General features: G+C 45.5%; 1 protein-coding gene across 7 annotated transcripts in view; it reads left to right on the top strand.

Annotated features, from left to right (window-relative positions):
- The window catches only part of LPP (LIM domain containing preferred translocation partner in lipoma), a 423,204-nt gene that overhangs the window by 314,906 nt on the left and 80,324 nt on the right, over positions 1 to 27,974 (top strand). For all 7 annotated transcript variants that reach the window (XM_074963360.1, XM_074963357.1, XM_074963361.1 and 4 more), the window contains one exon: positions 20,579 to 20,702. In XM_074963360.1, the coding sequence (XP_074819461.1) occupies positions 20,579 to 20,702 (124 nt within the window). The remainder of the gene's footprint in view (positions 1 to 20,578; positions 20,703 to 27,974) is intronic.

Genomic DNA, 27,974 nt, shown 5'->3' with positions numbered 1-27,974 from the left:
GGCCCTAAGCTCTCTCCATGGTTTTCTCGTTCAGAAGGGCAAGTTTGGGGCAATGTCCGTGAGTCACTCAGGCTATGCCTTCTGCTCAGGGATCCTCCTCTTCTGTGATCAAGAGCAAGTGGGTGAAGGAGATGAAGCTTCAGGATGCTACACCTTGCCCCCTACCCCCACTGCCATAATGGAAAGAGAACCTTGTTGGTGCTCCACAACTGCTGGATCAGCCATTAACACGCAGGAACATAACAGTGTCTGAACACAACTCTGTAATGCGTGCAGAAACAGCACTTGTATTTCCTAAACAGTCAAACCGTTTAAGTCTGGATTTATACTGAGCTTTTCTCTTCAGCATTATCCACCCTTGAATTATGCCCTGGTCCCTCTCCACGCCCTATCCCGGTACTCGGTAACAACCTGGAGCTTCCCCTTTGTCCTCTTCTGGTTTCTCTGGCAACCCTTCCCTTCGATGGTCATCCTTTCTGCTGACAAACCCCGATGCTCATGGGAATGGTGACATTCTCTGGGTGTTCATGGTCACCTGGGCAGCCACCCAAAGGTTCATGTATCAGGCAGGGGAAATTCAAGACGAGGAGGACAAGGGAGCATGTGGTGGAGTTCAAAGTGTGTAGACTCACTGGGCCAGATCCTTTCTGAGTGCAGTTTGGCACAGCTCCCTGGAAGTCCATCCATCAGCACCAATCTACTCGAGCTGAGAATGTGTCCCACTCTAGTTGTAGCTGTGTTGAGAAATAACACCGTGATAAGAGATAATTGTGAAGCTGTGTTTCTCCGCCGGTCAGTAGCTGCCTTTGAAAATCCAAGGCAAGAGAAAAGATCTCTTTCCCTGGGAACAGATGCTACCAATTGTGCCCCACTGTTGCAGGCAGATTTGCTTTTGCGCACATCAGACAGGAAGAGGAGCGCTCTCCCAGCAGCGAAGCTGGCCTGGCAAAAGAGCGAGGTGGGAAGAGGGGAGAGGGGGAGAAATCTGCCTGTGTTGTGGCTTCAGTGTGTTTCCAGAGCAACAAGCAGCCCTGGAGAAAGGCATCTGGAATCTGTCCTTTCTATCTGTGCAGCGCCATGTGATGTTCTAGCCTCTCAGTGGTCTGCCTTGTGCTATTTTGGGTTTAAAAACGAAGCGCATGATTGCAGTGCTGTCATGGGCATAAGCACTTTGGTTTGCTCACTTGCACGGATGGGAGCAATTCTCAGTGCAAATTATGAAAGTGACTTTCCATTCCTCCTCCGGTGATGTCTGGTACTGGGTAGTAAACACCATCCTGAGGCTTGCAGCCATCCAGAGTAATAGACTAGATGATCCCCTGCCATTCTGTTTTCCCATAAGGCAGTGTTGCAGGGATGGACTCGTTGATGTTTACCAAGTGAGTTTCTTCTCTCCCCCTTCCCCGCAGCTCACTCTCAGCTTTGCTCAACAGATTGATCGAGCATGTTTGCCATCTCAACAGCTGCAGCTAAGCCCACTTCTCAAACAATTTATCTTCCGTTCTCACAGACTCGCCGCACCAACTGTCTGGTTGAAGGGACATTTTAAATGAATTCAGTGCCAGTGCCAGATAGGCAATCCTGGAGGTTTAAAAACAACCCCCCCTCACTCTCCAGCGAGCCCAGGCAATTGGCTGTGCAAGCTTCCCCACATCATGCAGTCGATGAGCCTAAAACCTAAGATGGAGAAATGGTCCTTATGCAGTGATAGGGGAAGGACGGTCTCCACAGCCACTCGGTCCTTGGCCTCTCTGCTGAAAACAGAAGCAGTGGTGCTGCTTCTGATCATGCTTTCTGTTGTTTATTTGTATTACCGTAGTGCCTAGGAGCTCTCGTCATGAACTGCGACCCCATTGTGCTGTACAAACACAGAACAAAAAGACAGCCCCTGCCCCACCAAGCTCACAATCTGAGTACAAGACAAGAGAGGGATACAGACAGACCAGAACAGGTGTACAAGGAGTGAGACCACATTGGTCAGCACAATGGACAGTGGTCTCAGCACACCGGCAGTCTCACCCCGCCATGTTTTTGGGAGATAGGAACCAGAATGAAACCATCAAATAACTTCAGACTAGACCCTGCTCTGGTTCTCCTGCAAGGAGATTGAAACTTGGGTTCAAGCAGCGTCAGGCTAAGGTGGTGCTCATAGATTTTCACTGGCTTGCCCCAGCTGTGTCGAGTACTGTGTAGCCAACACTTCAGGGCTGAAATAAATGACTACGGTTTCAGACACTGTTGAAACCCACAAGTGCATTATTAGTTTTCAGGTAGTGGTGCAGATGTGCACTGCATTGTACACCACAAGTGTGGGCAGAATCCCCCACCCAGAAAAGCTTAGAACAGCAGACATCACCAGCGGGCAGGGGTGAAGTAGGAAGTGAACAAGGGCAATTGGATTACATAGTCTCTCGGCCAGCTAGTGGATGTGTCTTGTGGTCCCAAGTATTTTATGTGTGTTTTTGAAATTCATGATGCACTTTGAAGATAGGGTGTTTAGATGGGAATTGGAGAAGCAGGTACAGCAGATGTGAATTCAAATTCAATCTGTCCCAGGTGCAGAGAAGAGCTATGAGGATGATATGGGGAATGGAGATGAGACAAAAAGAGCTTGGCTTATTTAGCCTCCCAAAATGAAGGTTTAGAGGGGGTCTGATTGCTTGGTGGCACTTACTTCTGGGGGGTAAACACCAGGGAGGGTGAAGAGCTAATGAAGCTTAAGGACATCGGTGGCACAGGCACAAATGGGAATAAATTGGGGATGAGTAAATTCAGGCTGGAAATGAGAGGGTTTCTAACCATCAGAGGAGGGAGGTTCTGGAACAGTCTCCCAGTAGGAGCAGTCGGGGGCAAATGACCTAACTAGTTTTAAAATGGAGCTTGATAAGTTTATGAACGTGGGTGGATGACCAGGCTGCCTGCGGTAACAGGGTCTGGATTCAGTGGCCCGGGAGAGCCCTTCCAGTCCTATGTACCTGAGCCCTCTGAAAAGAAGTTTCAGGCCAAGAGGTTTCAGAAAGAAGGCCTGGAGTTGGCTCAGGTGGGGGAAATCCTGAAGGGTGGCTTGGTCTGAGCACAGAGGTGTTGGAAGGAGTAAAAGGATCTCAGGTGGAGAGGGAGGAGGGCCTTGAAATGAAGCAGATTTCAGCCATCCTCCTCTTCAGTGCAGAGGTGCAGCCTGCAGGCAATAGATCTCTGTGTGTGATGCTCACTCCTGATCCGTGCAGCCCAGGGACTGTATTCTGCATGAGTTGCACCTCCCTGTGGAAGCTGAACGCAGCCGTGGGCTCTGCGGGCTCCATTTAGCCTGGTGGTTGCACTTTGACAACCACTGCTGAAGTAAAACTATGCATTTTAAACCGGCTACGCTTACTCCTTGTTCACTTAGGCTCATTGATGCTGATTGACACCGGCTGAGGATCTGGCCTATTGTTTTTAAATAGGCTGTACAAAGATTGTTTTTTTTTTCCTCAGGCTCTGCCCAGACTCCATGAAAGTTGCTTGGTCATTAGACACAGGGATTTTGTTGTTGTTGAACAAAACATAAAAGCCCTTCACAGCCACAGTGATCATCTTAATACCGTGAAGCACTGCAGACCACTTGTTCGTTCTTGCTGCAGCCCTTGGCCTCATCCGCTATAATTGGATATGCTGCAACCTCCTTTACTTCACTCCGTTCTGCGTGAAGCATTGCTTGACCAATTAGCAAGATAAGTTCATCAGTAGCCCAGGAGGCATGTGGACAGCCTTCTGTGATGCATCTTTGTTCATTGGGGAATGTTTTGACAGTTAAACATGGATCTTGTTAAGCTGTCAGTTCTGCTAAGTCTCTCAAGCGCCTCTTATTTATTGAGTCATCAAGCTCTTCCTGACCTCGCTGTAGTCAATCCCAGACTTGTAGAATAGGCAGCACAGAAATACGGTTAAATCGTGGGCTTGGAACAATGCTGACTTCTTCAAGCACTTAGCGCCTTGAATGGGGCAGATCATTAGGTCTGTGATTACTGTGCCTATCAGCGCGATAGATGCCACCACAAGGCACGTGTTAGGATGTGACGTTGCTCTGTCTCGCACGGGAAAGTCCGGGTTTCTTCCCTCCTTCACTACGTGTTTTGGTGCGCAAGACCCCATGGCTGTTCGAGGGCCGGCTCCAGACACCAGCGTTGCAAGCAGGTGCTTGAGGCGGCAGCTTGAAAGGGGTGGCTGTTTTTCCGCAGCGGTAGCAAATCGGTGGCCGCTTCTCTCTTTTGCCGTCCACGGCGGCAGTTTTTTTCACTGCTTGGGGTGGCAAAACCTGTAGAGCCGGCCCTGCTGCTGATGATGATCAGTCCCAGGGGGACCATGGCACGGTCCAGTGGATAAGTCAGCGGATTGTGACTTAGGACACCTGGATTCTGGTCCCCTGGCTCTGCCACTGAGCCACCCTCTCTGTGCCTCCATTTTCCCGTCCCACCCTGTGTCTCCAGCAAAATGGGGCCTTGATCTTGCTTGAGGCTTGCCTCGGCTCTTCCCGTGGGCTCCAGCACCATAGCGTGTTCTGGCTATCCGTGCTGGAAAGGGACTGTACTTCCCCTGTCCCAGCGCTTTACAGGGCTGCTCCCCCCTTGTTGCACAACCCCCCTGTGCTCCATCCCAATCAAGGTAACTATGGCAACCTTCAAGAGCACAGCGACCTTTAGTTACCTCTGGTGCATGCAGGTTGAGTAAGGAAGGTTGCCACCTACTGAATCCTCAGCAGGCTTCATTCAGCGCTTTTGCCTCGGATATCCCCCGTCCAAAAGCCAGCCAGGTCTTGGCCCACGTCGCCATGTAGAGTCTGTTGCGTTTGCACCCGGAGGTTCTACAGGGCAGCCCCCAAAACGGACAGTCTTTTCACCTCTCCTGCACTCTGCTCAGATCTCACCTCCCGCTGATTGTGAGATGTTCACTGCACAGGGACAACGTTTCAGGGAACACTGGAAGTTTTTACCTGAATAGTACTTACCTACCCTGGGCTGTGCAGCCAGGGAATTCTGACTTTGTGGAGAACTTTCTACTGCGGCAAGCCAAATTAGAGATCATTTTCATAAGTACATTGGACGAGATAAATGATAATCTGCATGACAGGCATTTGGCATGGATTCTTTTCCCAAGTGTACCTCAGAACTTGGCACTGCTGCATTCTGAAAATATTATTTCTGGTTATCCCGAGATAATTGACAGTGAAACATGTGAGTCTTTGCTACAGTTAATGCTGTAACTGCATTCATCTTGAGAGCTTGGACTGTGCCTTTTCTGGGCTTGAAATGCAACATCCAGCCTCCCTCTAATTCATTGATTCTCCATCTCTTTTCAAATCTCATATTAAATGTTTGCCCACCACCCTCTGCCCCACCTCCTTACCTCTGTCTCCGAATTATTTTACCCCTCTGCAAATGTCTGGAATGTTGAGTTTAGTCCCCTTATAGTGCCAATGTGACTTGTACCATAGCTTCTGCCTTTCATTAGTTAGCAGCACAACACCACCCTGAAGCAAAGTGGTCAGCATGGCCAACTGGCTTTGAGAGGCCACCAATTGGCGCCGATGGGCTCACCTGACTGGCCTGTTAGGCAAACACCCATCCATGGCATCCGTTCACTTGGGTGAGAACTGAGCACCCTTTGCGCTTTTAGTTGAGACTAGAACTGAACAGAACTCTGATCGTGAACGCATCCGCAGGAGGGGATAGTGGTTTCACCATTGTCTTAAAAGATTTTATCCACTGGTTGTTGGGGTCAGCCCCTGCCTGCTATTTTATTAAGATCCCATTCTCCCAGTTTGCTGTAGGGAGACCAGTGGCTGAGTCAATGGAGGCAGTCCTTGTGAATTACCCTAAGCCCATCACCTGCCATCAAAACAATGGCTCTCTGAATGAGAACATACATCCTTGCCAGAAGCATGTGAGGTGATGTTAGATGGCTGAGCCAGAACTTGGACAACCTAGAGAGACCTGCAAAGTGTAGGGAGCTCACCTTAATGTTTCATTGAGCCTGCCTATGGGGAAACCTCATTGCTTTAAATTCAGTGAGGCTGGTCTCTCATAAGGCATCAGGAAATTCATCAGCAGAGCTATAAGGGCAGGATGCATAAAGTGGAGGGAGACTCGGAGAACATAGCAGAAACTAAAGAATAAACTCTTATCTGTCCTACTTTACTTACAGACTTCATCATGGTGCTTTACCTTCTGTGGCTTGTTCCCTACAGCATCGTGCAAGATTCCCCTTCTTGTTTTGTATCTCCTTGAGATATCAGTAGCCTTTTTGCAGCATTCTCCTCTCCTATAACATCTTTCACTGAAGGATCTCAAAGCACAAACACAGGTGAATTCAGCCTCATAACAGTCAGGTGGTATTATTAGAACTGGTTGAACATGGGAATTTTTATCATCAAAACTTTTCTAATTTTTGGAGTTTTTTGACCAGCTCTGGTTAATATACCAAATAGGTAAACCGAGCCATGGAGAAGCTAAGGAACATGCACAGTGGAAAACCAGGGTGTCCGGCGCTTCTGTATTCCAGGTGCTCGTTCTAACCGTTACGTTACTACCTCCATTTCCTTCACTTATTCGCATGTGAGCTTTGAAAGTCAAAGGATAATATTTAACACTTAAAGCACAATACTCTTTCAGAGCTCCCAAACTGTTTTGCAAAGACGCTTGTTCCAAACGTTTTGTTAAAGCAGGAGGGTGGGGGATGGAGAGGAGGAAGGGAAGAACCCAGGATCTCATTCAGGAAATGCAAGATTGTGCAGATCTAAATGGAAAAAAAATCTCTCTCAGCAGAAGATTTGGGGGGTTCTGATGAAGAAAAAAATGCAATAAAGCTTAGATTGGCTTGTGACTAAAACGGGAAAACCTACCTATCCCTAGGAAAGGATTGACTAGATGATCCCAGTAGGAATGTGATTTCCTTTTGCCACCCCTGTTTTTCTAGTCTGTGTGGTTTCTATTTGTCATTATTATTTATATAGCACACAGTGTGCTAGGCATTCTCAGGGCATGTAGGGAGACAGGTCCCTGCCCTGAGGATCATCTGATATAAATAGACATTACAAAAATAAAGGAGAGGGGGGAGAGACAGCGCAGAATACAATAAGGATAATTAATCATAATGCTTTGCAGTTGTAATGCCACTCTTCATTGAGGATCTCAGATCACATTGCAAACACTAGCATGTTAAGACTTGAATCCCCCTCCCCTTTGAAGCAGCTAAGTGTTACTATCTCCCAGTTACACAGCACTAGCGGAGGGTTGTTTAAGTAACATGCTGGGGCTAGAACCAGGAACCCTGGGCGCCTAGTCTGCCTCCTAGGAGCATTAGACCATGCACGCGCTTAAACATGAGCAACACTTTTCCTGTAATGATTTTTTGGTAAATGCTAAGCAAAGCATGTAGTCTTCATTTAACTCATTAGTATCTTGGGAGAGGTAATGGCCCGTGACTCTGCTGACTAAAACCGAGACTACATCAAGTGGATTAAATACATTTGGTTAACCATTTGTTTGCTGTTATAGTTTTCACATGAAGAGAAAGAGACTGAAACACATCGTGTTGATGGAAAGTGATGTGATTTGAAGTTTCTTCGTGTATTAAAACAGAAACCCGATTTGCATCTTTTAAGTCTCTTTTCTAACCTATTCGGGCATCTGGCAAGCAGGATATATATATAAACTGCTAATACACTGTGAATGCAGGTTTCACATGCAAAATTAGGTGCTTTCATTGACACTAAAATGATGAAATTTATTTTTCTTTTAAAGCATAAACTATGCACCCTTACTTCTGTTTTCGTTACCTGTTAAGGCATTGCAGCTGGAAGAGGCTGTTTTTGAAACAAGCGATGAACCTGAACCACGGCACAGATGGCATTTATCTTACAAACACTCTCCTTCCCCCACACCCCTCCAGCACTATGGTGGGACTCATGGTGAGACACCCACTCACTGCGGTGCAGTGGACAGGGCAATGAACTGTGATTCAAAGAGACCCACACAGGTTCTATTCCTTGTCCTACCACTACATCTACTGTGCGATATTGGACACGTCATTTCGTCTCTCTGGGCATCACTTTTGCTGCCTGTCTGAGGTGTTGAATAGTACCTTTCGTGACAAAGTTCCTCCTCTGCCTTGGTGGGTCCTGCGCTTATGGGTGGATTTTCTCGCCTCAGAGGTTCACCGCAACCCTCAGTTTGGCTACATTCGTGGCTCAAATCTGCCGTTCACTCAGTTAGCCTCATCACTGGCCAACGTGGGGAAAAGGAAGAAGAACAATCCCCGAGTCTCTGCTGATCCACCTAGTGGATCGGGGAACAGGCCAGAGACCTGCCCCTCTGGTGGAACCCACAGTCCAGTTCAGCTCCTCTGGTATCAAGTAGGGAGATGGAGGGATGGGGGAACCCTGGCCCACCCTCTAGTCTGGGTTCCAGCCCAGGGCCCTGTGGATTGCAGCTGTCTACAGTGGCTCCTAGAACAGCTGCGTGACAGCTACAACTCCCTGGGCTACTTCCCCATGGCCTCCTCCCAACACCTTCTTTATCCTCACCACAGGACCTTCCTCCTGATGTCTGATAATGCTTGTACTTCTCAGTCTTCCAGTAGTACGCCTTCTCACTCTCAGCTTCTTGCGCCTCTTGCTCCCAGCTCCTCGCACGCACCACAAACTGAAGTGAGCTCCTTTTTAAACCCAGGTGCCCTGATTAGCCTGCCTTAATTGATTCTAGCAGCTTCTTGATTGGCTGCAGGTGTTCTAATCAGCCTGTCTGCCTTAATTGTTTCCAGAAAGTTCCTGATTGTTCTGGAACCTTCCCTGTTACCTTACCCAGGGAAAAGGGACCTATTTAACCTGGGGCTAATATATCTGCCTTCTATCCTAATGACAGTTGCTTGAACTTCATTGGGGAAAATGATGAAGTTCTGGTTGCTGGCTTTGGTCGGAAGGGTCGTGCTGTTGGTGACATTCCTGGTGTCCGCTTCAAGGTTGTCAAAGTAGCCAGTGTTTCTCTCTTAGCCTTGTAGAAAAGCAAGAAAGAGAGACCACAATCATAAATTCCTGTCATGCCATCTAGGCTACTAATAAACTTGAGTTTGATTTAAAAAAAAAAATCACTCTCCTGTAGCCATCTGGCCTGACCCTGTCACACTTTCAAAAGCGCTGAGAGATTTTTTTTGGATGAAAAGTGCTATACAAGAGCTAAGTTTTATTCTCTCATTATGTTTTAAGGCTGTTTCAGGAAGTGTAACTTTTGAGCCATTAGAGCATCCTGGAATGAGCGCAGAGTGGCTGGCCATTATGCCTTTGGGGTGCCATTCACTCACGGCTAGCTTTCTACAGCAGCCCTGTTGGCTTCACTGGAATTGCACTAGATTTACGCCAGTGTCACTGAGGTTAGTCTGGCCTATCATCTCTCCAGGCAAAGGATCCACAACTTCACCAGGACCCAAAGATGTCTAGTCCAGATGATAACAGGGGGCTCAAAAGCATCAGCAGCACCTCTTCTACATCAGATAGCCCCGGGGCCAAGCCAGAGAGTCTGTGGGGATCGAAGGATGGCTGTGGTGCCCCCTCTAAAATACAGACTTTGATCTCTTAGCCACCGGGGCGGTAAAGCTGAATTAATTAATGTTTGGTGCCAGTCACTGGACATGTAGGTTGTTAGGGAAGGGGGGCAGTTGGAGTTTCACAAGCAGTCATCATTTGGCCTGGAGAATCTTTATTACTGGGGATGCTGTGAGAAGGAAAGAACCCAGCTTGACTCTCAGAGCCCAGAAAAATTTGCAGGGGAGGCAGTTTGAACAGACGAAAATTCACCTCAGCCAGTCAGGAAACAACACTGAGACAATGAAAATGGAACCTCCATTTTTACAGAATAGAACAAGTGCTTTAAACCCATAACATAAGGTGTCACTGGTGTATTAGTATTATGGTAGTGCCTAGAAGCTCCAGCCAAGATCAGGGCCCCATTGTGCTAGCTACTGTACATACATATAGTAAGAAAAGTAAGTGAAAAGCCAAGTGTAGCATTTATTTTGAGCCTTATAGGAGGGTAGTTTAAACTGGCAATAATTCCCAAGAGAACAAGGCAACATTACTATTGCAAACAGCTTTTGGTTCTTGGTATTTGGTTTTATTAGGAATTTGGTCCTAAAAAGCATAGTCAATATCCTCTTGTCCTTGAATGTCATAGATCAGACCTGAAGGAGAGCTCTGTATAAGCTCAAAAGCCTCTCTCTCTCACCAACAGAATTTGTGCCCATAAAAGATATTATCTCCCCCCCTGTGTCTCTCTATGAAAGTGGAAGCTGCTATGTAGCACAGTCACATTCGGTGCACAGAACAGGTGCTACGTATAAATATTATCCAGCCTTTATATCATGCAGCAGAAACAATCTGACGCTTCCTGATGCAAAACATCAGCACAAACATGAGGACTAGTGATAATTTATTTAGTCTGCTTGAATGTAATGGAATACACAGAATTCAAGGACAAAATACCTGTGCTCATTTATTACCATTTTTGAAGATTACTACAACACTTAGCCCTAGGATCTCAATAATGCTTTACGGAGATTGATTAATTAACACCCCTGTATCAGTGCAATATTACTGAACCAATTTTGGAGAGAAGTTAAGGTAACAGTTACTGATCCAATTGAATGTAATAGCAAAACTTCCATTTACCCCTCAACATGGGGGTCAAGTTTTTTTCCAAAACAATGAGCCTGTCTAGAGCTCTTAAGTCCCTATTTAGATACCTAAGTAAGTGATCTAATTTTCAAAAGCTTTGAGTTCCCAACAGCTCATTACTGATCTGAGGTCACTTATTTTAGGAGCATAACTTTAAGGCTCAGTTTTTGGAAAATCTTGGCCAGAATACCCTCCCTGCTGAGCCATGCCCTGAGATCATAACACACAAACAAGGGCACATCTGTTAAAATTGAAAGGCGGCACTTTTAAAAGCGATAAAAGGAAATGTGTATTTCATACAATATTCAGTTAGCCTCATTATAGAACTGTGGAACTACTTGCCACAAGAGATCATTGAGACCAAGAGTTTATCAGGATTGGAAAAAGGACTGGAAATGTGTATGGATATCAAGAACATCCAGAATTATAATATTAAGGATTAAAACAAAAAAAACATAAGTTTTGTCATGGATATAAACTCTCCCACTTCATGAGCCAACATCTAACAATTGTAGGTCAGGAGGAAATTTTTCCTGTGGGTAAATTATTCCGTTACTGCTGGAGAGAAGCTAGTAGATGAAACAAACCACTGGCTGCATCCAATGTGGCTGTTCCTATGTTTTTACCCATTCTTCATCCAGATAGTTTCTAAAGACTCCCCACTTGAGTTATTTGTGTGTCAAGAATAAACCCAGGAGTCCTGACATCCTAGTGACTTGTCACAGCCTCTAGACAAGTCCACCTGGAAGAATCTGCCTGTGCTTGTGCAATTGTAACATTTCAACAGATGATAAACCAGGAATAAGAACATTTTTTTCCAGTTAGTCTTGCTTGGAGGAAGGGTTAGTTGGTTTCCATTTCATATCCCTTTTTCTTGAGGAACTCTCCTCTTGAGGGATGTGTCATCTCACTGCATCATCTTGCTTGAAAGTCTGCAGCTGGTTTGGATGACCACTACTCTCAGTCATAATGGATTGGCTTTGGCGCACCGTGACAGGGTGTACCTGGCCTTTTCTGCGTCAGGAGGCCCCACAGTCCTCCTAGGAAAGGAGCAGAGAAACTGGATCTTCAAGTTTGCCCAGCGAGGCTTCACAGAAGCAGCCAATCAGAGTCCAGCATGCTCAGATAAATGGACCTGCAGGGCCTTAGCAGGTCATTTCCTGGCTAGAACCAGAGGGTTGGGGAAGGATGCTTCGCTCTGGCCACCGGAGCTTGAGGGATAACCAGCAGGGCCGTCCTTACCCATACGCAAAGCACACAGCTGCGTAAGGCACCAGGAAATTTGGGGCACCAAACTTCCTGGTGCCCAGCGCAGCCACGTGCTGCTCCAGCCCCTGCTCCGGCTCTTCCCCAGGGCCCCTGCTCCGCCCCAGCCCTGGTACCACTCCCCTGAGCTCTGCAGCTGGGCTGGGCCTGCACTCATCGGCAGCGGGAGTGCAGCAACCCAGCCTCAGCCACGCCGCCAGTGAGTACTGGGGGGTGGTTCCCTCCTGCCCCCCCAAGCCAGCCCTCCCCCAGCCTGGGGCCCTACACACACACCCCACGGGGGGGGGGGGCTGCGTAGGGCCCCAGAATTGCTAGGGATGGCCCTGATAACCAGACTTTGTTTCTGGCTGCATTTACTTGAGCTGTGTTTGAATGAAGAGAGAGACCCTAAGAACTTTGACCCTGAGATACGGGTGAAGCTAAAAGTGACTGGGTGGGAAGAGGCCCAGGAAAGAAGCAGCAACTAATTGAAATCAAGCCGTGCCTAGCTGCTGTTTACAGGGACCTGGGTTGAGTAGTGGGGTCTGTTTATAGGGTGCCTGGAATAGTGGGAGCACCTGAGTTCCACTACCGGCCACAGTGGCATAACCCCCAAGAAGGAGACAGGGCTTATTTGAGAGCCTGAACGAAGGACTGAATTTAAAGGGCCCAGAGCCAGGGCTGAAGACCCTAGTGGGGGCAACAGGACTTTTAATTTACTGGTCTCTTTACTACCCCAGAAGTAATTCATTTGGACTTTGTGACTTGACTGGAAGGCCACGCCATGGAAGACCACCAATGTCAACTGGCAGCCTACAGGGGACTCTGGGGTGAGAAAAGGCGTTCAATACCACACCCAACTATTAGGAGGCACTCAGGAGGAGTGTTCCGATTACACAGACCACTAAGTAAAAAGCCCTTGAGAGTGTAGTCAACGGTTGAACTAACTAGTGATGATTTATGTGGTCAGAAAGTGCTGTGTGTGTGTCTGTGGAGTAGAAGGGAGCTGAAAACTTCATGCAGCTGAACAAGAAGGATAAAATGAAAGGGAAAGTAAATATCAGCAAGAGATGTTTCTGGCAGCCTTTCAGTTCCAAATTGGGCTAATTCTACCTTTTAAAAAGAAGATAATTTACATGTTTCTTTAGTTGAGAACACGTAATTGAAGTTATTTTCTCTCTGAGAGAAGGAACCTCTTATACATCATTTGCAAAGGAATAAGAAAAATGAACATGTACAGTGTACCCTGAATGATGGTCTATTCATTAGCACATAATTTCTGGATGTCTGCTGATTTTGCATGGTGTTTTTTTACCCGTTTGGGTGGAACTTTGAGTAGGGGGATGGAGGGTGTTGGATAACGAACTTGACTAAATCCAAAGTACCTTGCACTGTGTAGTTGGTAAATCCAAGAGAGATGCTTCTCAGGTCTTGAGTGCCAGAGAAAAAGAAAAGAAAAGATGAAGCTACCTATTGAAACGAAACCTTGGCTTATGGTACCAAATAATTGCGTACTGATTCCACACAATTGCTCCTCTTGACCTGGCTTTTTAGGAACTGAACTTTAATGAGGAAGATGAGCCAGATTTTGTTGCAGCATGTTGAGGGTGGCACAGATGTTAGTCACTTCCTTTTGTTTATAGCATAAAGATATTTTCTACTGCAGAGTGAGAGACCAATTGAAACTTAACCCTTGGAATGCTAGTGTTTTCCATTGTGTCGAGTTAACCAAGTGCTTCGGAGAATGTATATACTTGTGTGTACGTGAATGCGTAGCAGCGTAGGACCATTACAACAGGTCTTACTGTGCTACTCACCGAGGCCGCTTGGTACTTTCCAGCAGCAGTGAGGAGAGAACTCAGATCCTCCTGCTCTTGAAGCATAGTCCTCTACTACTTGAGCTAAAGAAGAATTATGTGTAGCTATGGTGGTATTGAGGTCTATAAGAGTGCTTAGCCTTCTCCAGGGGACGGCTTCTTTCCATTTTGATTGGTCAGTTTTCTAATCTTTGTGATTGGGGTTGGTGAAACAAATGAAGCCGTGGGGACCAGGATTCCTGCACTGCAATTCTGCATAGACGACAGACCCCCCCCCCCCCCTCTCTCTCTCTCTCTCTCTCTCTCTCTCTCTCTCTCTCTCTCTCTCTCTCTCTCACTCACACACACACACACACACACACACACACACACTTTTTTACCTCTGACCCATCAAGGCAGGAGGAAAGAGATAGTTCTGCTGAAACAGACCCTTCAGATCAGTCTGTGGATGCATCATGTATTTCTTTTCCCCTTTCTCACCAAATGTACCAGCCTTGACTACAGGCATGAAACATGCTTTTCTGGATACTCATGCACTGAGCAGTGCAATGCAGGAAAAGGTTCTGCTGAGCTCTTCTTAAACATTGGGCATTCATATGTAGTGTCTGTAGGAAAAATAAACAACGCACTGAGTGTGATCATCGGCGTTTGTTGTTGATTATGTCACTAGACGCTGTCCGAGGACTGTGGCTGGCTGATGCAGAAGTGTGTTGTTTGGGCAGAGTATTGCAGCAGCATTTCCAAACCTCCCCATTTATTGCAGCTAAAAGGCAGTGTGGTGAGCGTCTGCCTCCGAACTCTGACAAACGTGGACAAGCTTGAACCTGTGGCAGTTCAGTATGTTCCCCTCGGGGCAAACCCTGTCCCTGTTTGTTAGGTGTGAAGGGCCCTGTCCTCAGAGGAGTTGATCTGGGGGTGTGGAGATGAGAGAAGCCAATGCTGGGGAGATGGATTCTAGGGCCAGAAGGGACATCTAGTCTGACCTTCTGCATAGCAGAGGCCAAGAACTTACCCGCCCTGCCCACTGAGTCCTTCAGAGCCCAGCTCCCAACGGCTGCCTGCAGCTGACATTAGGGTGACCAGATAGCAACTGTGAAAAAACGGGACAGGGGATGGGGGGGTAATAGGCACCTATATAAGAAAAAGTCCCAAAAAACAGGACTGTCCCTATAAAAATGGGACATCTGGTCACCCTAGCTGACATGCAACAGGGACTTGGAGGGAGGGATGGGTTGGAGGCACTGTGTGCATCTGATGACCATTTTTTGCACTATGGGGCACAAGAAAGACAATCTCCTTCAGCCATGAGGACCCCCTGTGGAGATGCTTAGTATGGGGTCCCGGCAGCCGGGCTGCGAGCTGATGTGAAGTGATTTGTTAGCGTTCTACCACAGGAGGAGGAAAGCACTGGCCTTGTCTACACCGCGCCACAGTGTGGACTGTGAGGGTATGAATTGCAGTAATGTAGTCCTCTTTCAAGCAGGACTGTGTTAATGCAAACCAGGTACCTTTTAGTTCGCACCAGCAGCGTCCTCACCAAGCAGTTAGATTGCAGCTCTTCAGTGTGCTCTGTTATTCACACTCTCATAGTTTGCACTGGCTGCGACTCACAAGCTCTGGGTTCAATTCCCACCTCTGCCATAGACTCCCTGGTTGTGTCATTACGTCTCTTTGCCTTAATTCCCTCTCTGTAAATCGATGATTTCTCCATCTTGTCTATTTACACTGTTAGGCCTTCAGCGAGGCAGCTGTCTCTTAATCTGTGTATATAGACTGCCTGGTGCAGTGGGGGCCTTCATTGTGAGTGGGGCTTTTAGGCATCTTTAAGAAGCAGTGTATTAATAGGGAAGCCATCAGCCTCTCAGAAGCTGCACTGCCTTGTCTACACAAAAAGCCCCGGGGAACTAACTAAAAATCAGAACTATTGTGTGGTCGTTTGTCTTTTCAGCATGGAAACAAGAACACCCGCAATTGATGGAATAATATGTTAAGAGGTTTGGTTGCCTGATTGGTTTCCAGAGCTAATAAATCCTTGGCTATGCTCATTGTATTCAAATATACGCTCAAGCGCGATGCATGATCTGCTCTTAGGAAAGAGAGAATGCTGGGGGGGAAAAAGTTCTACCCAGATTAAATGCTTTAAATTTGGCAGCTCTAATTGTTTTATTAATAAGCCTTTTATAGGGGTACATCATTTATTATTACCTAACTTTTTAAAAAGTGTCATTAAAATATTGGCCATTGGCTTCTGGGTAAGTGCCAGTTCTAAAACTCTTGCTCATGTGAGTATCTTTACTCCATGGAGAGTCCCACTGAGGGGTGTCTCACTTAGGGGCAATGTTCTCCCTTGGACAGAGAGCGGGTGCAAGGCTTATGCACCATTTAGTCCCCCATAAGCCCCTAGGGTGGAACTTATACTGGGTGAGTACAGGGGTGAATGTTATCCTAGGGTCAGTGGTTAGCTCTACCTTTGCCATTCCCCCCACGTTACAACAGAAAAAAGTTTTGGAACACCCTTCCCAATCATGCATAAAGAAAGGAAAGGTGACCATGACCCCCTGAAACCTGCTCACAGGCCAAGAACTCATGCCCTAAGTGCAACCCGGTTGGGATCTCAGAGGATTTTTGTTGTTGGAAGTGGATGGCAGTTCCATGGAACCTCACTTTCAGTTCTGCCAGTTGCTTCACGGGGGAAGTACCCTTACCAGGTGAAGGTCTCAGCAGGACTCCTACATCATTTGAATTAAAGGTGACCCTGCAAAGAAGAATAAAATATAGGTACTTGGGTCAGTGCCCCTCTCGACCTCTTCAGGATGGACAGAGAAGGCTTTGGTTGGTTGGTTTTCTCCTCCCCACCCCCGTGTTCATTTTTGACATTAGGAATTCAGGACTTGTCTATCCTGGAAGTCTCTTTGATGCCTGAAATGATGACATCAAAGGGGAAGGAAACGTGAGCATTTGAGAATGGAAGGGATGTTTAGCCAAACGGTTTAAAGCTCTTGGTTTTTGACTGTTTGTTAAGACATCTTTACCTTCAATGACTAACCAACATTCTGGATAAAGTACCCAACTGTTAAAGATTCACTGACAACCTTTCAACAAGGCATTGAGAGTTCACAATCGTCCGATGGTGCTAAAGGAGTTGGCGAATGTGATTGCAGAGCCATTCGCCATTATCTTTGAAAACTCATGGTGATCGGGGGAAGTGCCGGACCACTGGGAAAAGGCTAATGTAGTGCCCATCTTTAAATGTTGATGAGCTCTTTGCTGCCAGTTAGCAATGGGAAACACAGTCTGTGTGTTAAACCTGAGCTGGGAATTATGTCCAAATACCAAACTGTTTGTTACACTTACTGCCCACCTCCTTCTGCCTTGGGGGCGGAAACCTTCTCGAGAAGAATGACAAAAAAGGGAAGAAGGAGGATCTGGCGAACTACAGGCTAGTCAGCCTCACCTCAGTCCCTGGAAAAAATCATGGAGCAGGTCTTCAAGGAATCAATTTTGAAGCACTTAGAGGAGAGGAAAGTGATCAGGAATAGTCAGCACGGATTCACCAAGGGCAAGTCATGTCTGACTAACCTAATTGCCTTCTATGATGAGATAACTGGCTCTGTGGTTGAGGGGAAAGCAGTGGACGGGTTATTCCTTGACTTTAGCAAAGCTTTTGATACGGTCTCCCACCGTATTCTTGCCAGCAAGTTAAAATTGTATGGGCTGGATGAATAAACTATAAGGTGGCTGTATGAGAAGCATTGCCAGCAGATCGAGGGACCTGATCGTTCCCCTCTATTGGACATTGGTGAGGCCTCATCTGGAGTACTGGGTCCAGTTTTGGGCCCCACACTACAAGAGGGATGTGGAAAAATTGGAAAGAGTCCAGCGGAAGGCAACAAAAATGGTTAAGGGGCTGGAGCACATGACTTATGAGGAGAAGCTGAGGAAACTGGGATTATTTAGTCTGCAGAAGAGAAGAGTAAGGGGGGATTTGATAGCTGCTTTCACCTACCTGAAAGGGGGTTCCAAAGAGGATGGATCTAGACTGTTCTCAGTGGTAGCAGATGACAGAACGAGGAGTAATGGTCTCAAGTTGCAATGGGGGTGGTTTAGGTTGGATATTAGGAAAAACTTTTTCACTAGGAGGGTGGTGAAGCACTGGAATGGGTTCCCTAGGGGAGTGGTGGAATCTCCTTCCATGGGGGTTTTTAAGGTCAGGCTTGACAAAGCCCTGGCTGGGATGATTTAGTTGGGGTTGGTCCTGCTTCGAGCAGGGGGTTGGACTAGGTGACCTCCTGAGGTCCCTTCCAACCCTCATATCTATGATTTATCATAAAGAAACAAAAAAGAAACTAAAAGGCCCAGTTTTTTTAATAATACATCCTTAAAAGGGTTCACCATCAGGCAGAGGCAGCTCTGTGGAGCTGAGAAGCTATTTCAAAAAGGTACACTGAAAGGCATTAATTCTCAGCAGCATTGAAGGATCAAAACGAGACTTTTCAAGAAAAATGGGATAGTGATATTGAAGGGAGATATAACAGGGGAAATAGCTCCTGACTAGAACTGGTCAAGTATGTATTTTATTCTCTCCAAAATAATGAACATTTTTTGTTCAGATTGAGTTTTCCCTGGAGTTGTGAGAATTTGGTAAAAAAAAAAAACCCAGAACCAATTTTTGGTTGTTGATTCTGGTTGTTGAAAACTAAAAAAATCAGTTTTTTGAGGGGGGCGGGGGGTATAAAAACTGAAACACATTGACAGACACAAATTATCTCATAAAAATGAATACATAGTGAGAAATCCATTTTTTGCTGGGGGGGACTGATCAAAAGTCTTCCAGCATCTGTCATCCTGCTATAGAACAGGAAGGTCAACCTGCATCATCCATTAGTAATGTCTGAGAAGATTGTTTCAAACTTTCATTCCAATGGTATCTCACTTGCTTAACAGAAGAAAATATCCAATTTAGGCAGTGACCTTTCCTGGGGAGATTGTAGGGAGCAGGGAAGGTCCTGGAGGACCTGCCCACATGGGAACAGGTGAAGCTGATGACCGAATGTACCCTACCTAGTGACTCCTTGTCTGTTTGTGAGACTGCCAATAGGAATTGATTTATTCTTGTTATACAACTGAATTTCTCAACTCCTGGTTGCTGCTAGAGGCTTCATAGGTTACTTGCTGGAAACAAACTTTGAGGCCAGTGTAGTGGCACGGTATACTAAAGCATGGGACATATTTGTAATGGAAAAATTGATACACCTGATTTGAACAGAAGAGGGATCAAACTTATAAATTTGGCTTCCTTTTTTTTTTTTTTTTAAGACTGAGAACAATCATCAGTGGTAAAACCAAAAGATCAGTGATGCTTTTCTGAGTTCTTATGTCTCTCAGATTTGGAGTATAGCATCTCAGTAGAATGAGGCTGATGGAGATGTTATCACAGAACACAATTCTAAGAACTCCTCCACCTGACTGATGTCAAGTACAGAATTTCCCGCTTGCTTGAAAAGAAAGATTTGGTGTGTTTAGACAGGTCAGTGGGGGTGCTGTTGTACTTGGTTGACAACAAGTGGTTCGAAAGATTCATCGGGTCAGTTGTATGATTTTTTGCAGTCTCTGTAAGTTAAATGTTTATCACCAGGGTGTCCAATATGTTGTTCTCCAGCGATGTAACCCATTGATCCACATTTAAATGAGTATAAGGTATAGGAAAAGGCATGTGTGTGAGATAGCCTGTGCTGATATTTGCCTCTAGAGTAATGATCCTAAGGTATGGATCTGAAATGAAATCCTAGATGAAAGCAGCAATTAACCAAATAAGCCACCCTGACTTTAACCATACTTTATTCCATAAACAAGTTCATTCTTGCATACAGGTTATTCAAGAAAATTGTATAAGCCTGGAAATCTTATCTCAGCATCTTTTAATTCTGTAATGACCCTTGTACTGAATTACACACACCGTACTTAACTGCTTCTAAGATCTTCCCAGGATACATTGATGCACTAGAATACTTCCCTGTTTCTCAAGATGTCTCCATATTTCTGTTGTTTTCTTAAGACAACTCACTGGAAAACATAGCAGATACTGCACACCAGCTTTTAACACATGAAGGCCAAGAGGTCTCATTTCTAAGCACACGTTAAAATGTTTGCATTGCTAGATCTAAAATCTGTGAGCCAAATTCTGGTGCTCTTCATATGAATGGCAAAACTTCCTTTGATCAGGACTTGGCTCTGTGGAAGCCATACTAAAGAGAAAATATATCTAGTCCTTGGATACTCTCTCTCCTAGTCTGTCCCTTCCACCAAATGCAAGTCTGTTCCCTCTGGCATCTTCTCTGGGACTGTGTCCAGTCTAGTTTTAAGTGGTTCAAGCCAACGGGCCTTCCACCACTTCCCTAGGAAGACCATTCTAAAACCTCCGACACCTTTCTTATTAGGAAATGTTTATATTTGATTATCCTTAGCATAATTCCTTCTTTCTTTCTTATTTCAAGTCTGTCCAAAGGTCTGCTAGGCTGTCTTATTACTGGGTACATACATCCCTTCTAGTAATACCTACTCATCTCATTCTGATGGAAATTGTTTAGCATTTTGAGCCATCTATTTTCATTTCATTAAATAGGATGTTCATTTGTCCAAACCCACTGGGTCCCAGGAGAAGAAAAATAAGACCCACGAGTGAGCTTGAAAGCCAAACAGCCAATAGAGTGAATTTTCTTTACCTTTCTGTCTTACATCGGGCATGTGCAGCGTTGGTGGACACTTTAATGCTGATTTGAAACTTCACGAGCAGCATGTGTCTTCCCTTCTGCAGAGTGGGTACCCTGCCTCTGGCTCGGCATCAGACGCTCCTTTGTTCAGACCCGAGGATGAGCTGGAACATCTGACCAAGAAGATGCTGTACGACATGGAGAATCCGCCCTCTGATGACTACTTCGGTAAGTGCCGCGTCACGTTGAATAAATCTACCCAGGGCCTTTTGATCTATTTAGCGCACTCTGTAATGGGGAGACTTGACAGCCGCGCTGCTAATGCAGTGGCATTAGTAATGATGGATTCGTTTGGTATGCTTGGGCATGTAGTGTAATTGTTCACAGGGATCCCTCTGTAGTTTCAACATAAATCTGATGCTCTATAACTGTATTTTTAAACTCTCACCAGTGATTAAGTTCAATGTTTCAGTGCCTGGTTTTTTCTGACACCATCAGTCTGCAACCCCTCTAGCTATTGGGTCAAATTCAGCCTTGGTGTAAGTTGGTGCAATATCATAGGGCCTGATTCTGATTTCACTTGCATTGGTGTAAGCAAGAGCAATTCCACTTGGCCCAGTGGATTTCAGTGGAAATATACCAAGGTTAATTATAGCTTCTTATAACCATTGTGCCTGTTTTGAGCAGGGGGTTGGTCTAGATGACCTCCTGAGGTCCCTTCCAACCCTGATATTCTATGAACCATGTCATCTTGTTTGTCTGAAAGAGGCGAGCCACTGATTCCCTTTTTAAAGGTATTTAATTGTGGTATCTCATGCCTCTGTATAAAATACAAGTTAGTGTGAGCTTTGGATTATGTGGTGAAGTCAAGCAACTCAGTCATTCTTGAGATTTCCCACTATCTGCACTTCAATTTCTCATAAACTTGGCGGATAGATCTGTCAGGGAAACACAGTGGTATGAAATGGAGCTTGAGTTTTGCTTGGCACTTATAGTTGTGAAGCTGAAATATTTATGTCTTGCAGGCTAATGCTGCATCACTAGATGACTTGACTCCTTTCAGAGTATGATTTTTGACAGAGAGGGCTGTATGGCTCAGGGGAATGGGATATAAAACCCTTCAACTTTAGGTCATTGGTAAGACCATCGATTGGAAACAGCTGCCATTTGCCACCCAGTGGCTGTTTAGCTTACATGAAATTAAATGAGTGAACTGGTTCTAGCACCCAGTGTAGGTGCCCAAATCACCAAACCAGTCAGAAATTGCCAGCCATGTTATCCTCAGCAATAAGACTGAATGGCCATGGAGCAAGCTAGGAAACCAGCAACCTGCCAAAACCCAAGTCTTAGCTCAGGCAGATGACATACAAGCTGGGCACTGAACAATCTACGGATCACACTTAATTCTCAGGTTGCCAGGATGGACTAGTGCATCCAACCTGAGGCCTCCAGTCTCAGTTTTCTTTTAAACATCATTTACCAGCAGGAGAGAGGTGATTGGCATGTGCCCTGTTGTTTTGTAGAATTCCTCCTCATTTCTGCTCAGCCTCTTGAGCGCCATACAGCACTTTGGGGAAACTATCCAGAGCTAATTGTGCATCTATCAAAAAAAGTGGGGGGGGGGAACCCAGCCTAGAACAGAACCACAGGGGATGATAAAACCAGATACCCAGACAGTCCTTGAACAAGTCACTTTAAAAAAAATTTCCAAACTTGCATCCAGGTTGAGCTACGCTTTCACGTACAAAAGAGGCATTCTGACATGGCAGTGCAGGGAGGGAGCTCACTCTGCTGCAGCTTGTGCTGTATCCATTCTGTGGATAAATATGGAAAGCCACCCTCCCGGGCTATCAGTCCAGCACCTTTCACCAGCATTAAACCCACTTGGAAAAAAATTAAGGATGAAAGCGGGGGGGAAGCGTTTGGACTTCGCATGGTTAACTTTCTGAACCAACCTTTCTGCCTTTGTAGCCAGGCTGCATTTATTTAGTATAGTACCACGGACCATACAAGCTAAAGATTCATATGGCACATTGATCAAATAATCAGAAAAAAGGACAAGTGGGCAGAGACATTGACTCTGATTTGCATTAAATATCTTCTGCCTGAGGTCTAAATGCCATGGTAATTGTAGCATACCAGATAGCTGTCAACTAATCACTTTATTAGTTTGAATTAAGAAAACTGGATCTCAGCATATTAAAAGTTGGTTAAGAGCAGATAGGTTTTGAACTGAGGAATCCAATTAACCTTGCTGGAAAGCTTCAAGGCGTTATATTAAGTCATGAAAATGATTTGTCCAAATAATTACATTTGAACTGTCATGCTGGAGAAAGGTCATTTTACTTGGTCCGTCAGCACTCAGGGTCGTCTCTTTAACAGCTCTCCTCCTGCTAGTCAGTTTCTCTTTTCACGTCTCTGGTTTCAATCAAGTCATTGGGTTTCCGGATGCTATGTCGGCACAGCTGATATTCCTAGAAAAGGAAGTGGAATAGGGATCAGTAAAGTTCTGTCTACTCTTAGCTCTGGAAGTATCGGCTAAACCCCCTACAAGGCTAGAGGATGAGTTCAGAGGCAGGGCAGCCTGCAGCTCCATCAGCTCTGTTTTCACCAATACACATCGTTGTAGCTTCGCTTGATGGAAATTACTATAGACGATTTCACACACAAGAGAATAGCTTTAGCCAATAAACATTGTAAAAGAAATCACCCAAGCACATACAATTGAAGGCAAGGGATAGTTCACATGCATTCCTTGAGAGGCAAGAACGAGGAACAGCAACAGTTAGACAGGAGAAGCAAGATAATGATTTGTCATCTATCATATATCTCGGGCTCCTATCAGCTTGTGATATAATCATGGAGATACCCTCAGAGTTCTCACTGGCTAAAGATATATCCTCATCCTGAGTAATAAAGACCAAATTCTCATATGGAAATTGTCACGATGTAAATGCTATCACGCCTGCACGATGTTGGATATTCTTCTATCTTCCGTATGATTCATTATTAATTATCTGTATTACCTTAGTGCCTAGGAGCCCTAGTCATGGACACAGAACAAAAGCACAGTCCCTCATATGGCCCCATTACCATAGTATCTGAGTGTCTCACAATCTCGAATGTATATGTTCTCTCAACGCCACTGTGAGGAAGGACAGGGCCATTTTCCCCATCCATACAATGGTGGTGGGGGGGTGGTCCTGCGGCACAGAGTGGCTAAATGACTTTCCCAAGGTCACACTGGAACTCTGTGGCAGAGCAGGGACTTAAAGCTGGATCTTCCAAGTCCTACACTGATGCCTTAATCATTTGTTCAGCTAATGATCTCTAATAAATTACCTTTTATTATATTCCTTTACATTAAGAAGGATCTCCAAGTATTGTATGGACTGTTCATGTAGAGATCCTTTACACTCGTTCACCTCTGAAACGTTGCCCTCCCTTTAGTGGCATCTGGTATATTCCTGCAAGTGGATGGTTTGATTTGGTGAAGGGTAAACTCCTCATGTTGAAGCTAGAGGGGAAATTGCAGCTAAGTTGGTACTTGGCCAGCACATGTGGCTTAACGCCCCATCTCCTGCCAAAAGTCTCATGGGGCCTTTAATGGCTACAAGTGATGCAGACCTCAGCTTTATGTCTCATCTAATGAAGGCACCTCCAGCAACACAACAGCCTGCGTCACCACACGGGCAACGATGATTAAGATAGAAAAAGTGCCATCAGGACCCCTGTCCACTGACTCACTGTTGGTCCCTCAACTCCTGTTATTGGGACCAGCTAGCTCCAACTCTTGTGAGCAACAGAGGACTCACAGGTCATGCACAGCTGGCTTGCAACAAAGTGTCCTGACTGGCCAGAGTAACCAACAGAACCAGCACTTTATTCCCCCGGCTGCTCAGTGTTTACACCCCCAAGTGGGATCACTCCTGTTCCCAGCCTCACTCCAGTCCTGCTCTGGCTCTGTTCCTGCTTTACTCTGGCCCTGCTCAGTTCCTGATTCCACTTCCAACGCTTGGCTCTGACTCCTGGTTCCTGACCCTGGCTCTGACCACTATGTATCACCACCCGCTGCAAGCCCGGCTGCCCACTGCTCTGACCACTAGCCCCAGCCGCCCTGACTGTGTTTGTGTGAAAGTATGAAAGAAAATAAAGGAAGGTCAGATTTTGGTCCAGCTGACTTGACCGCTGCTCCCCCTTTACATTCTGCTGGTGCCTTTTGGCAAGCAGCTGCTGGATACAAGAAGCCAGTCATTTTTTACAATGCTTATTTTGAGCTTGTTTTAACTGCAGACTATTTGATGAGTCAAAGCCCGGTGCCATTTGTCTCGTTAAAACAAGGAGAGGTGATGTGACCGAGCAGCCCCTCAGGATAAGGCATCTTGGTAGGGAAAGTGCAGTCGCAGAGGGCTGCAGGTGGTGTTTGCCGTGCGTCTTGCAGCAGACCCGAAATAACCATCTGGAGTGTGTTTGCAAGCGAGGGGGCAGTTTGTTCGGTCCTATGCAGACAAAGCTGCCTTTTCCAAGGAGCTCGCAGTTATCCCCCGGTGTGCGGGAGAGGCGCATACGGGGCTGTTGGTTTCCTCAGAGAGAGCTTTGGAAGGGATTTTATTAAAGAAGTTGTTTCTTCTGTCTTTCCAGAGGTCTGGTCCTCCTCTCATCAGTGAAACCCACTGATGTGGGGAAATTACTTCAGAGTTTCTCCATTTTAAATGAAAGGAGAGCTCCCGCCATGAGCATGCAAATCATCTCACTGCCCTTCCCCATGGCACTTCATCTGCACATGCTGTTTATTCCTTTCTTGGCTGTTGCAATCCTCCGATTGTAGCTATATAGATTATTGTTGTTATGGCATCTTGCAGGGTGTGGCTCATGGTAACAAGGGAGCCCTGGGCTCACTACAGACCTGCCCACCTGCTGCACAGATAACCCAGGAAGGCCACTGGTTGTCTTCGGTCGCAGCTCACCAGTGCAAGAACGGGCACAATTTTTGTCTTGAGTTTTTCTGAGGCACAGCCACTTGGTTTACAGACTAGCACAGCTGCAGACAAGCGATCTGAAACAAAATTACCACCTTAAATTCCAACCCCAGAATTGTGATTGTGGGTGATAAAATCCCATCTGAACAGCATGCCTTTTTGTTTTTAGCTCCCTGGTTAAGTCTGAATCTCTGGCAGTCAGCAAAATCTTATTTTCACTTGTAAATGGAGCTGATTTGATAATGAAGTCACTTAAAAGAGAATAAGTGCAGAGCACCGGGCTATCATTTTTACAGAGAACTTTCCTGACTACCCCGTGCTGTAACGCAAAGGTGGATTGCAGATCATGAATTGAAGTGATTTTTGTCTTGACTCTGAATAAATGAAAGACTATGGTTTTCTGGTGTCTGCTAGGAAGAATGAAATGCTATGGTGAAATATCAGAGAATGTTACTGTGACACGTTTGATCACAGAAACCCTCTTCGGACTGTTACCTGGTGTGCTGAGACTACCTCTGAGCCCATTTTCTCTGCCAGTTCGGGCCTCCAGAAGTCTGCCTTGTTGAACCAGACACACCAGCCTGCTGCAACACAGACCCAGGGTCTGAACCACGCGCCCCAAAGCTGCAGACTTAACTAAAAACAGCTTAAGAAGTGCTCCTGTCTCCAGCACCCAGACACCCAGCTCCCAGTGGGATCCAAACCCCAAATGAATCCGTTTTACTCTGTATAAAGCTTATACAGGGTAAACTCATAAATTGTCCACCCTCTATAACACTGATTGATAGATATGCACAGCTGTTTGCTCCCCAGGTATTAATTACTTACTCTGGGTTAATTAATAAGCAAAAGTGATTTTATTAAGTATAAAAAGTAGGATTTAAGTGGTTCCAAGTAATAACAGACAGAACAAATTTCAGAGTAACAGCCGTGTTATTCTGTATTCGCAAAAAAAAAAAGGAGTACTTGTGGCACCTTAGAGACTAACCGAAAGCTTATGCTCAAATAAATTGGTTAGTCTCTAAGGTGCCACAAGTACTCCTTTTCTTTAGACAGAACAAAGTAAGTTATCAAGCAAAATAAAAAAAACACGGAAGTCTAAGCCTAATACATGAAGAAACTGATTACCAATAAAATCTCACCCTCAGAGATGTTCCAATAAGCTTCTTTCACAGACTAGACTCCTTTCAAGTCTGGGCCCAATCCTTTCCCCTGGTACAGTGCTTGTTACAGTTCAGGTGGTAGCTAGGGGATTTCTCATGACTGCAGCCTCCTTTGTTCTGTTCCATCCCCTTATATAGCTTTGGCACAAGGTGGGAATCTTTTGTCTCTGAGTCCCCACCCCTCCTTCTAAATGGAAGAGCAGGAGGTTTAAGATGGATTCCAATACCACATGACATGGTCACATATCCTGTGAGACCCCAAGCCTTCATTCTTCCTGGCCTGACTCACAGGAAGGCTTGCAAATAAACAGAACCATTTACAACCAATTGTCCTAGTTGATGGGAGCCACCAAGACTCCAAACCGCCCTTAATGGCCCACACTTTGCATAATTACAGTAAGACCTCTCAGAGTTATATTTCATATTTCTAGTTTCAGATACAAGAATGATACATTTATACAAATAGGATGACCACACTCAGTAGATTATAAACTTTGTAATGATATCTTGCAAGAGACCTTTTGCATGAAGCATATTCCAGTTACATTATATTCACACTCATTACCATATTTTCATAAAATTATATGGAGTGCAACATCACAGTTACAGCAACCTGCAGTGACCTCCCTACTGTGTATTTAAAGATCAATGTATTCATTTAAAAACTTCCTACACTGGGATGATGATTGATTATTGATGCAGTGGTGTGGTGTTATCTGATTAAAATATGACCATATAGATCATTGTGGCAACACTGTTATATATTTGCAACAAATCTTGTATAAAATGTGGCCTGTAAGATGTCATGGAAAGGTTATGATTTGCTGGTTATGATTATGCTATCTGTATGCATGTATCATTTTTGTATTTGAAGCTATGAGTATTGGCTCTATACCTAGATTTCAAATGTTTGCTCCTGGGGTAACATCAGTTAGCTAGCACATCTTGGAGGAACTATTAAAATTAAATGGCTCATCAAGAAACATTTAACTGACAGTGGACCATGGGAGACGCCCATCTACACTGAATGAACTGTCCTGCAAAGGTTCTGTCTGGGGCATGGGTCATGATTTCCTGCTGTGACTAAGCAAAATTATGCATGGACATGTGACTTGCCCATGTGATTCCAAACCCCATCTTGTCACCTGTGATTTTTCCACTAGCTGTGCTGAGGGCTTTGTTTGAAACAATGAGTTTCCTTCCACATGGCAGAAGCTATAAAAGGCCCTGGAAACACCTCCATTTTGCCTCTCTCCTGCACCAGTCTCTGGACTATGGATTTATACTAATGGGAGCATTCTAACCAAGGGACTGAGGTCCTTCCAATGATTTGGAAGCAGCCAGAGACTTGACTTAAG

The sequence above is a fragment of the Natator depressus genome, chromosome 9 (assembly GCF_965152275.1).
Source record: "Natator depressus isolate rNatDep1 chromosome 9, rNatDep2.hap1, whole genome shotgun sequence".
In the NCBI taxonomy this organism is placed as follows: domain Eukaryota; kingdom Metazoa; phylum Chordata; order Testudines; family Cheloniidae; genus Natator; species Natator depressus.
Note: the sequence above shows the minus strand (reverse complement) of the source record. Positions and strands in the feature narration are given on the sequence as shown.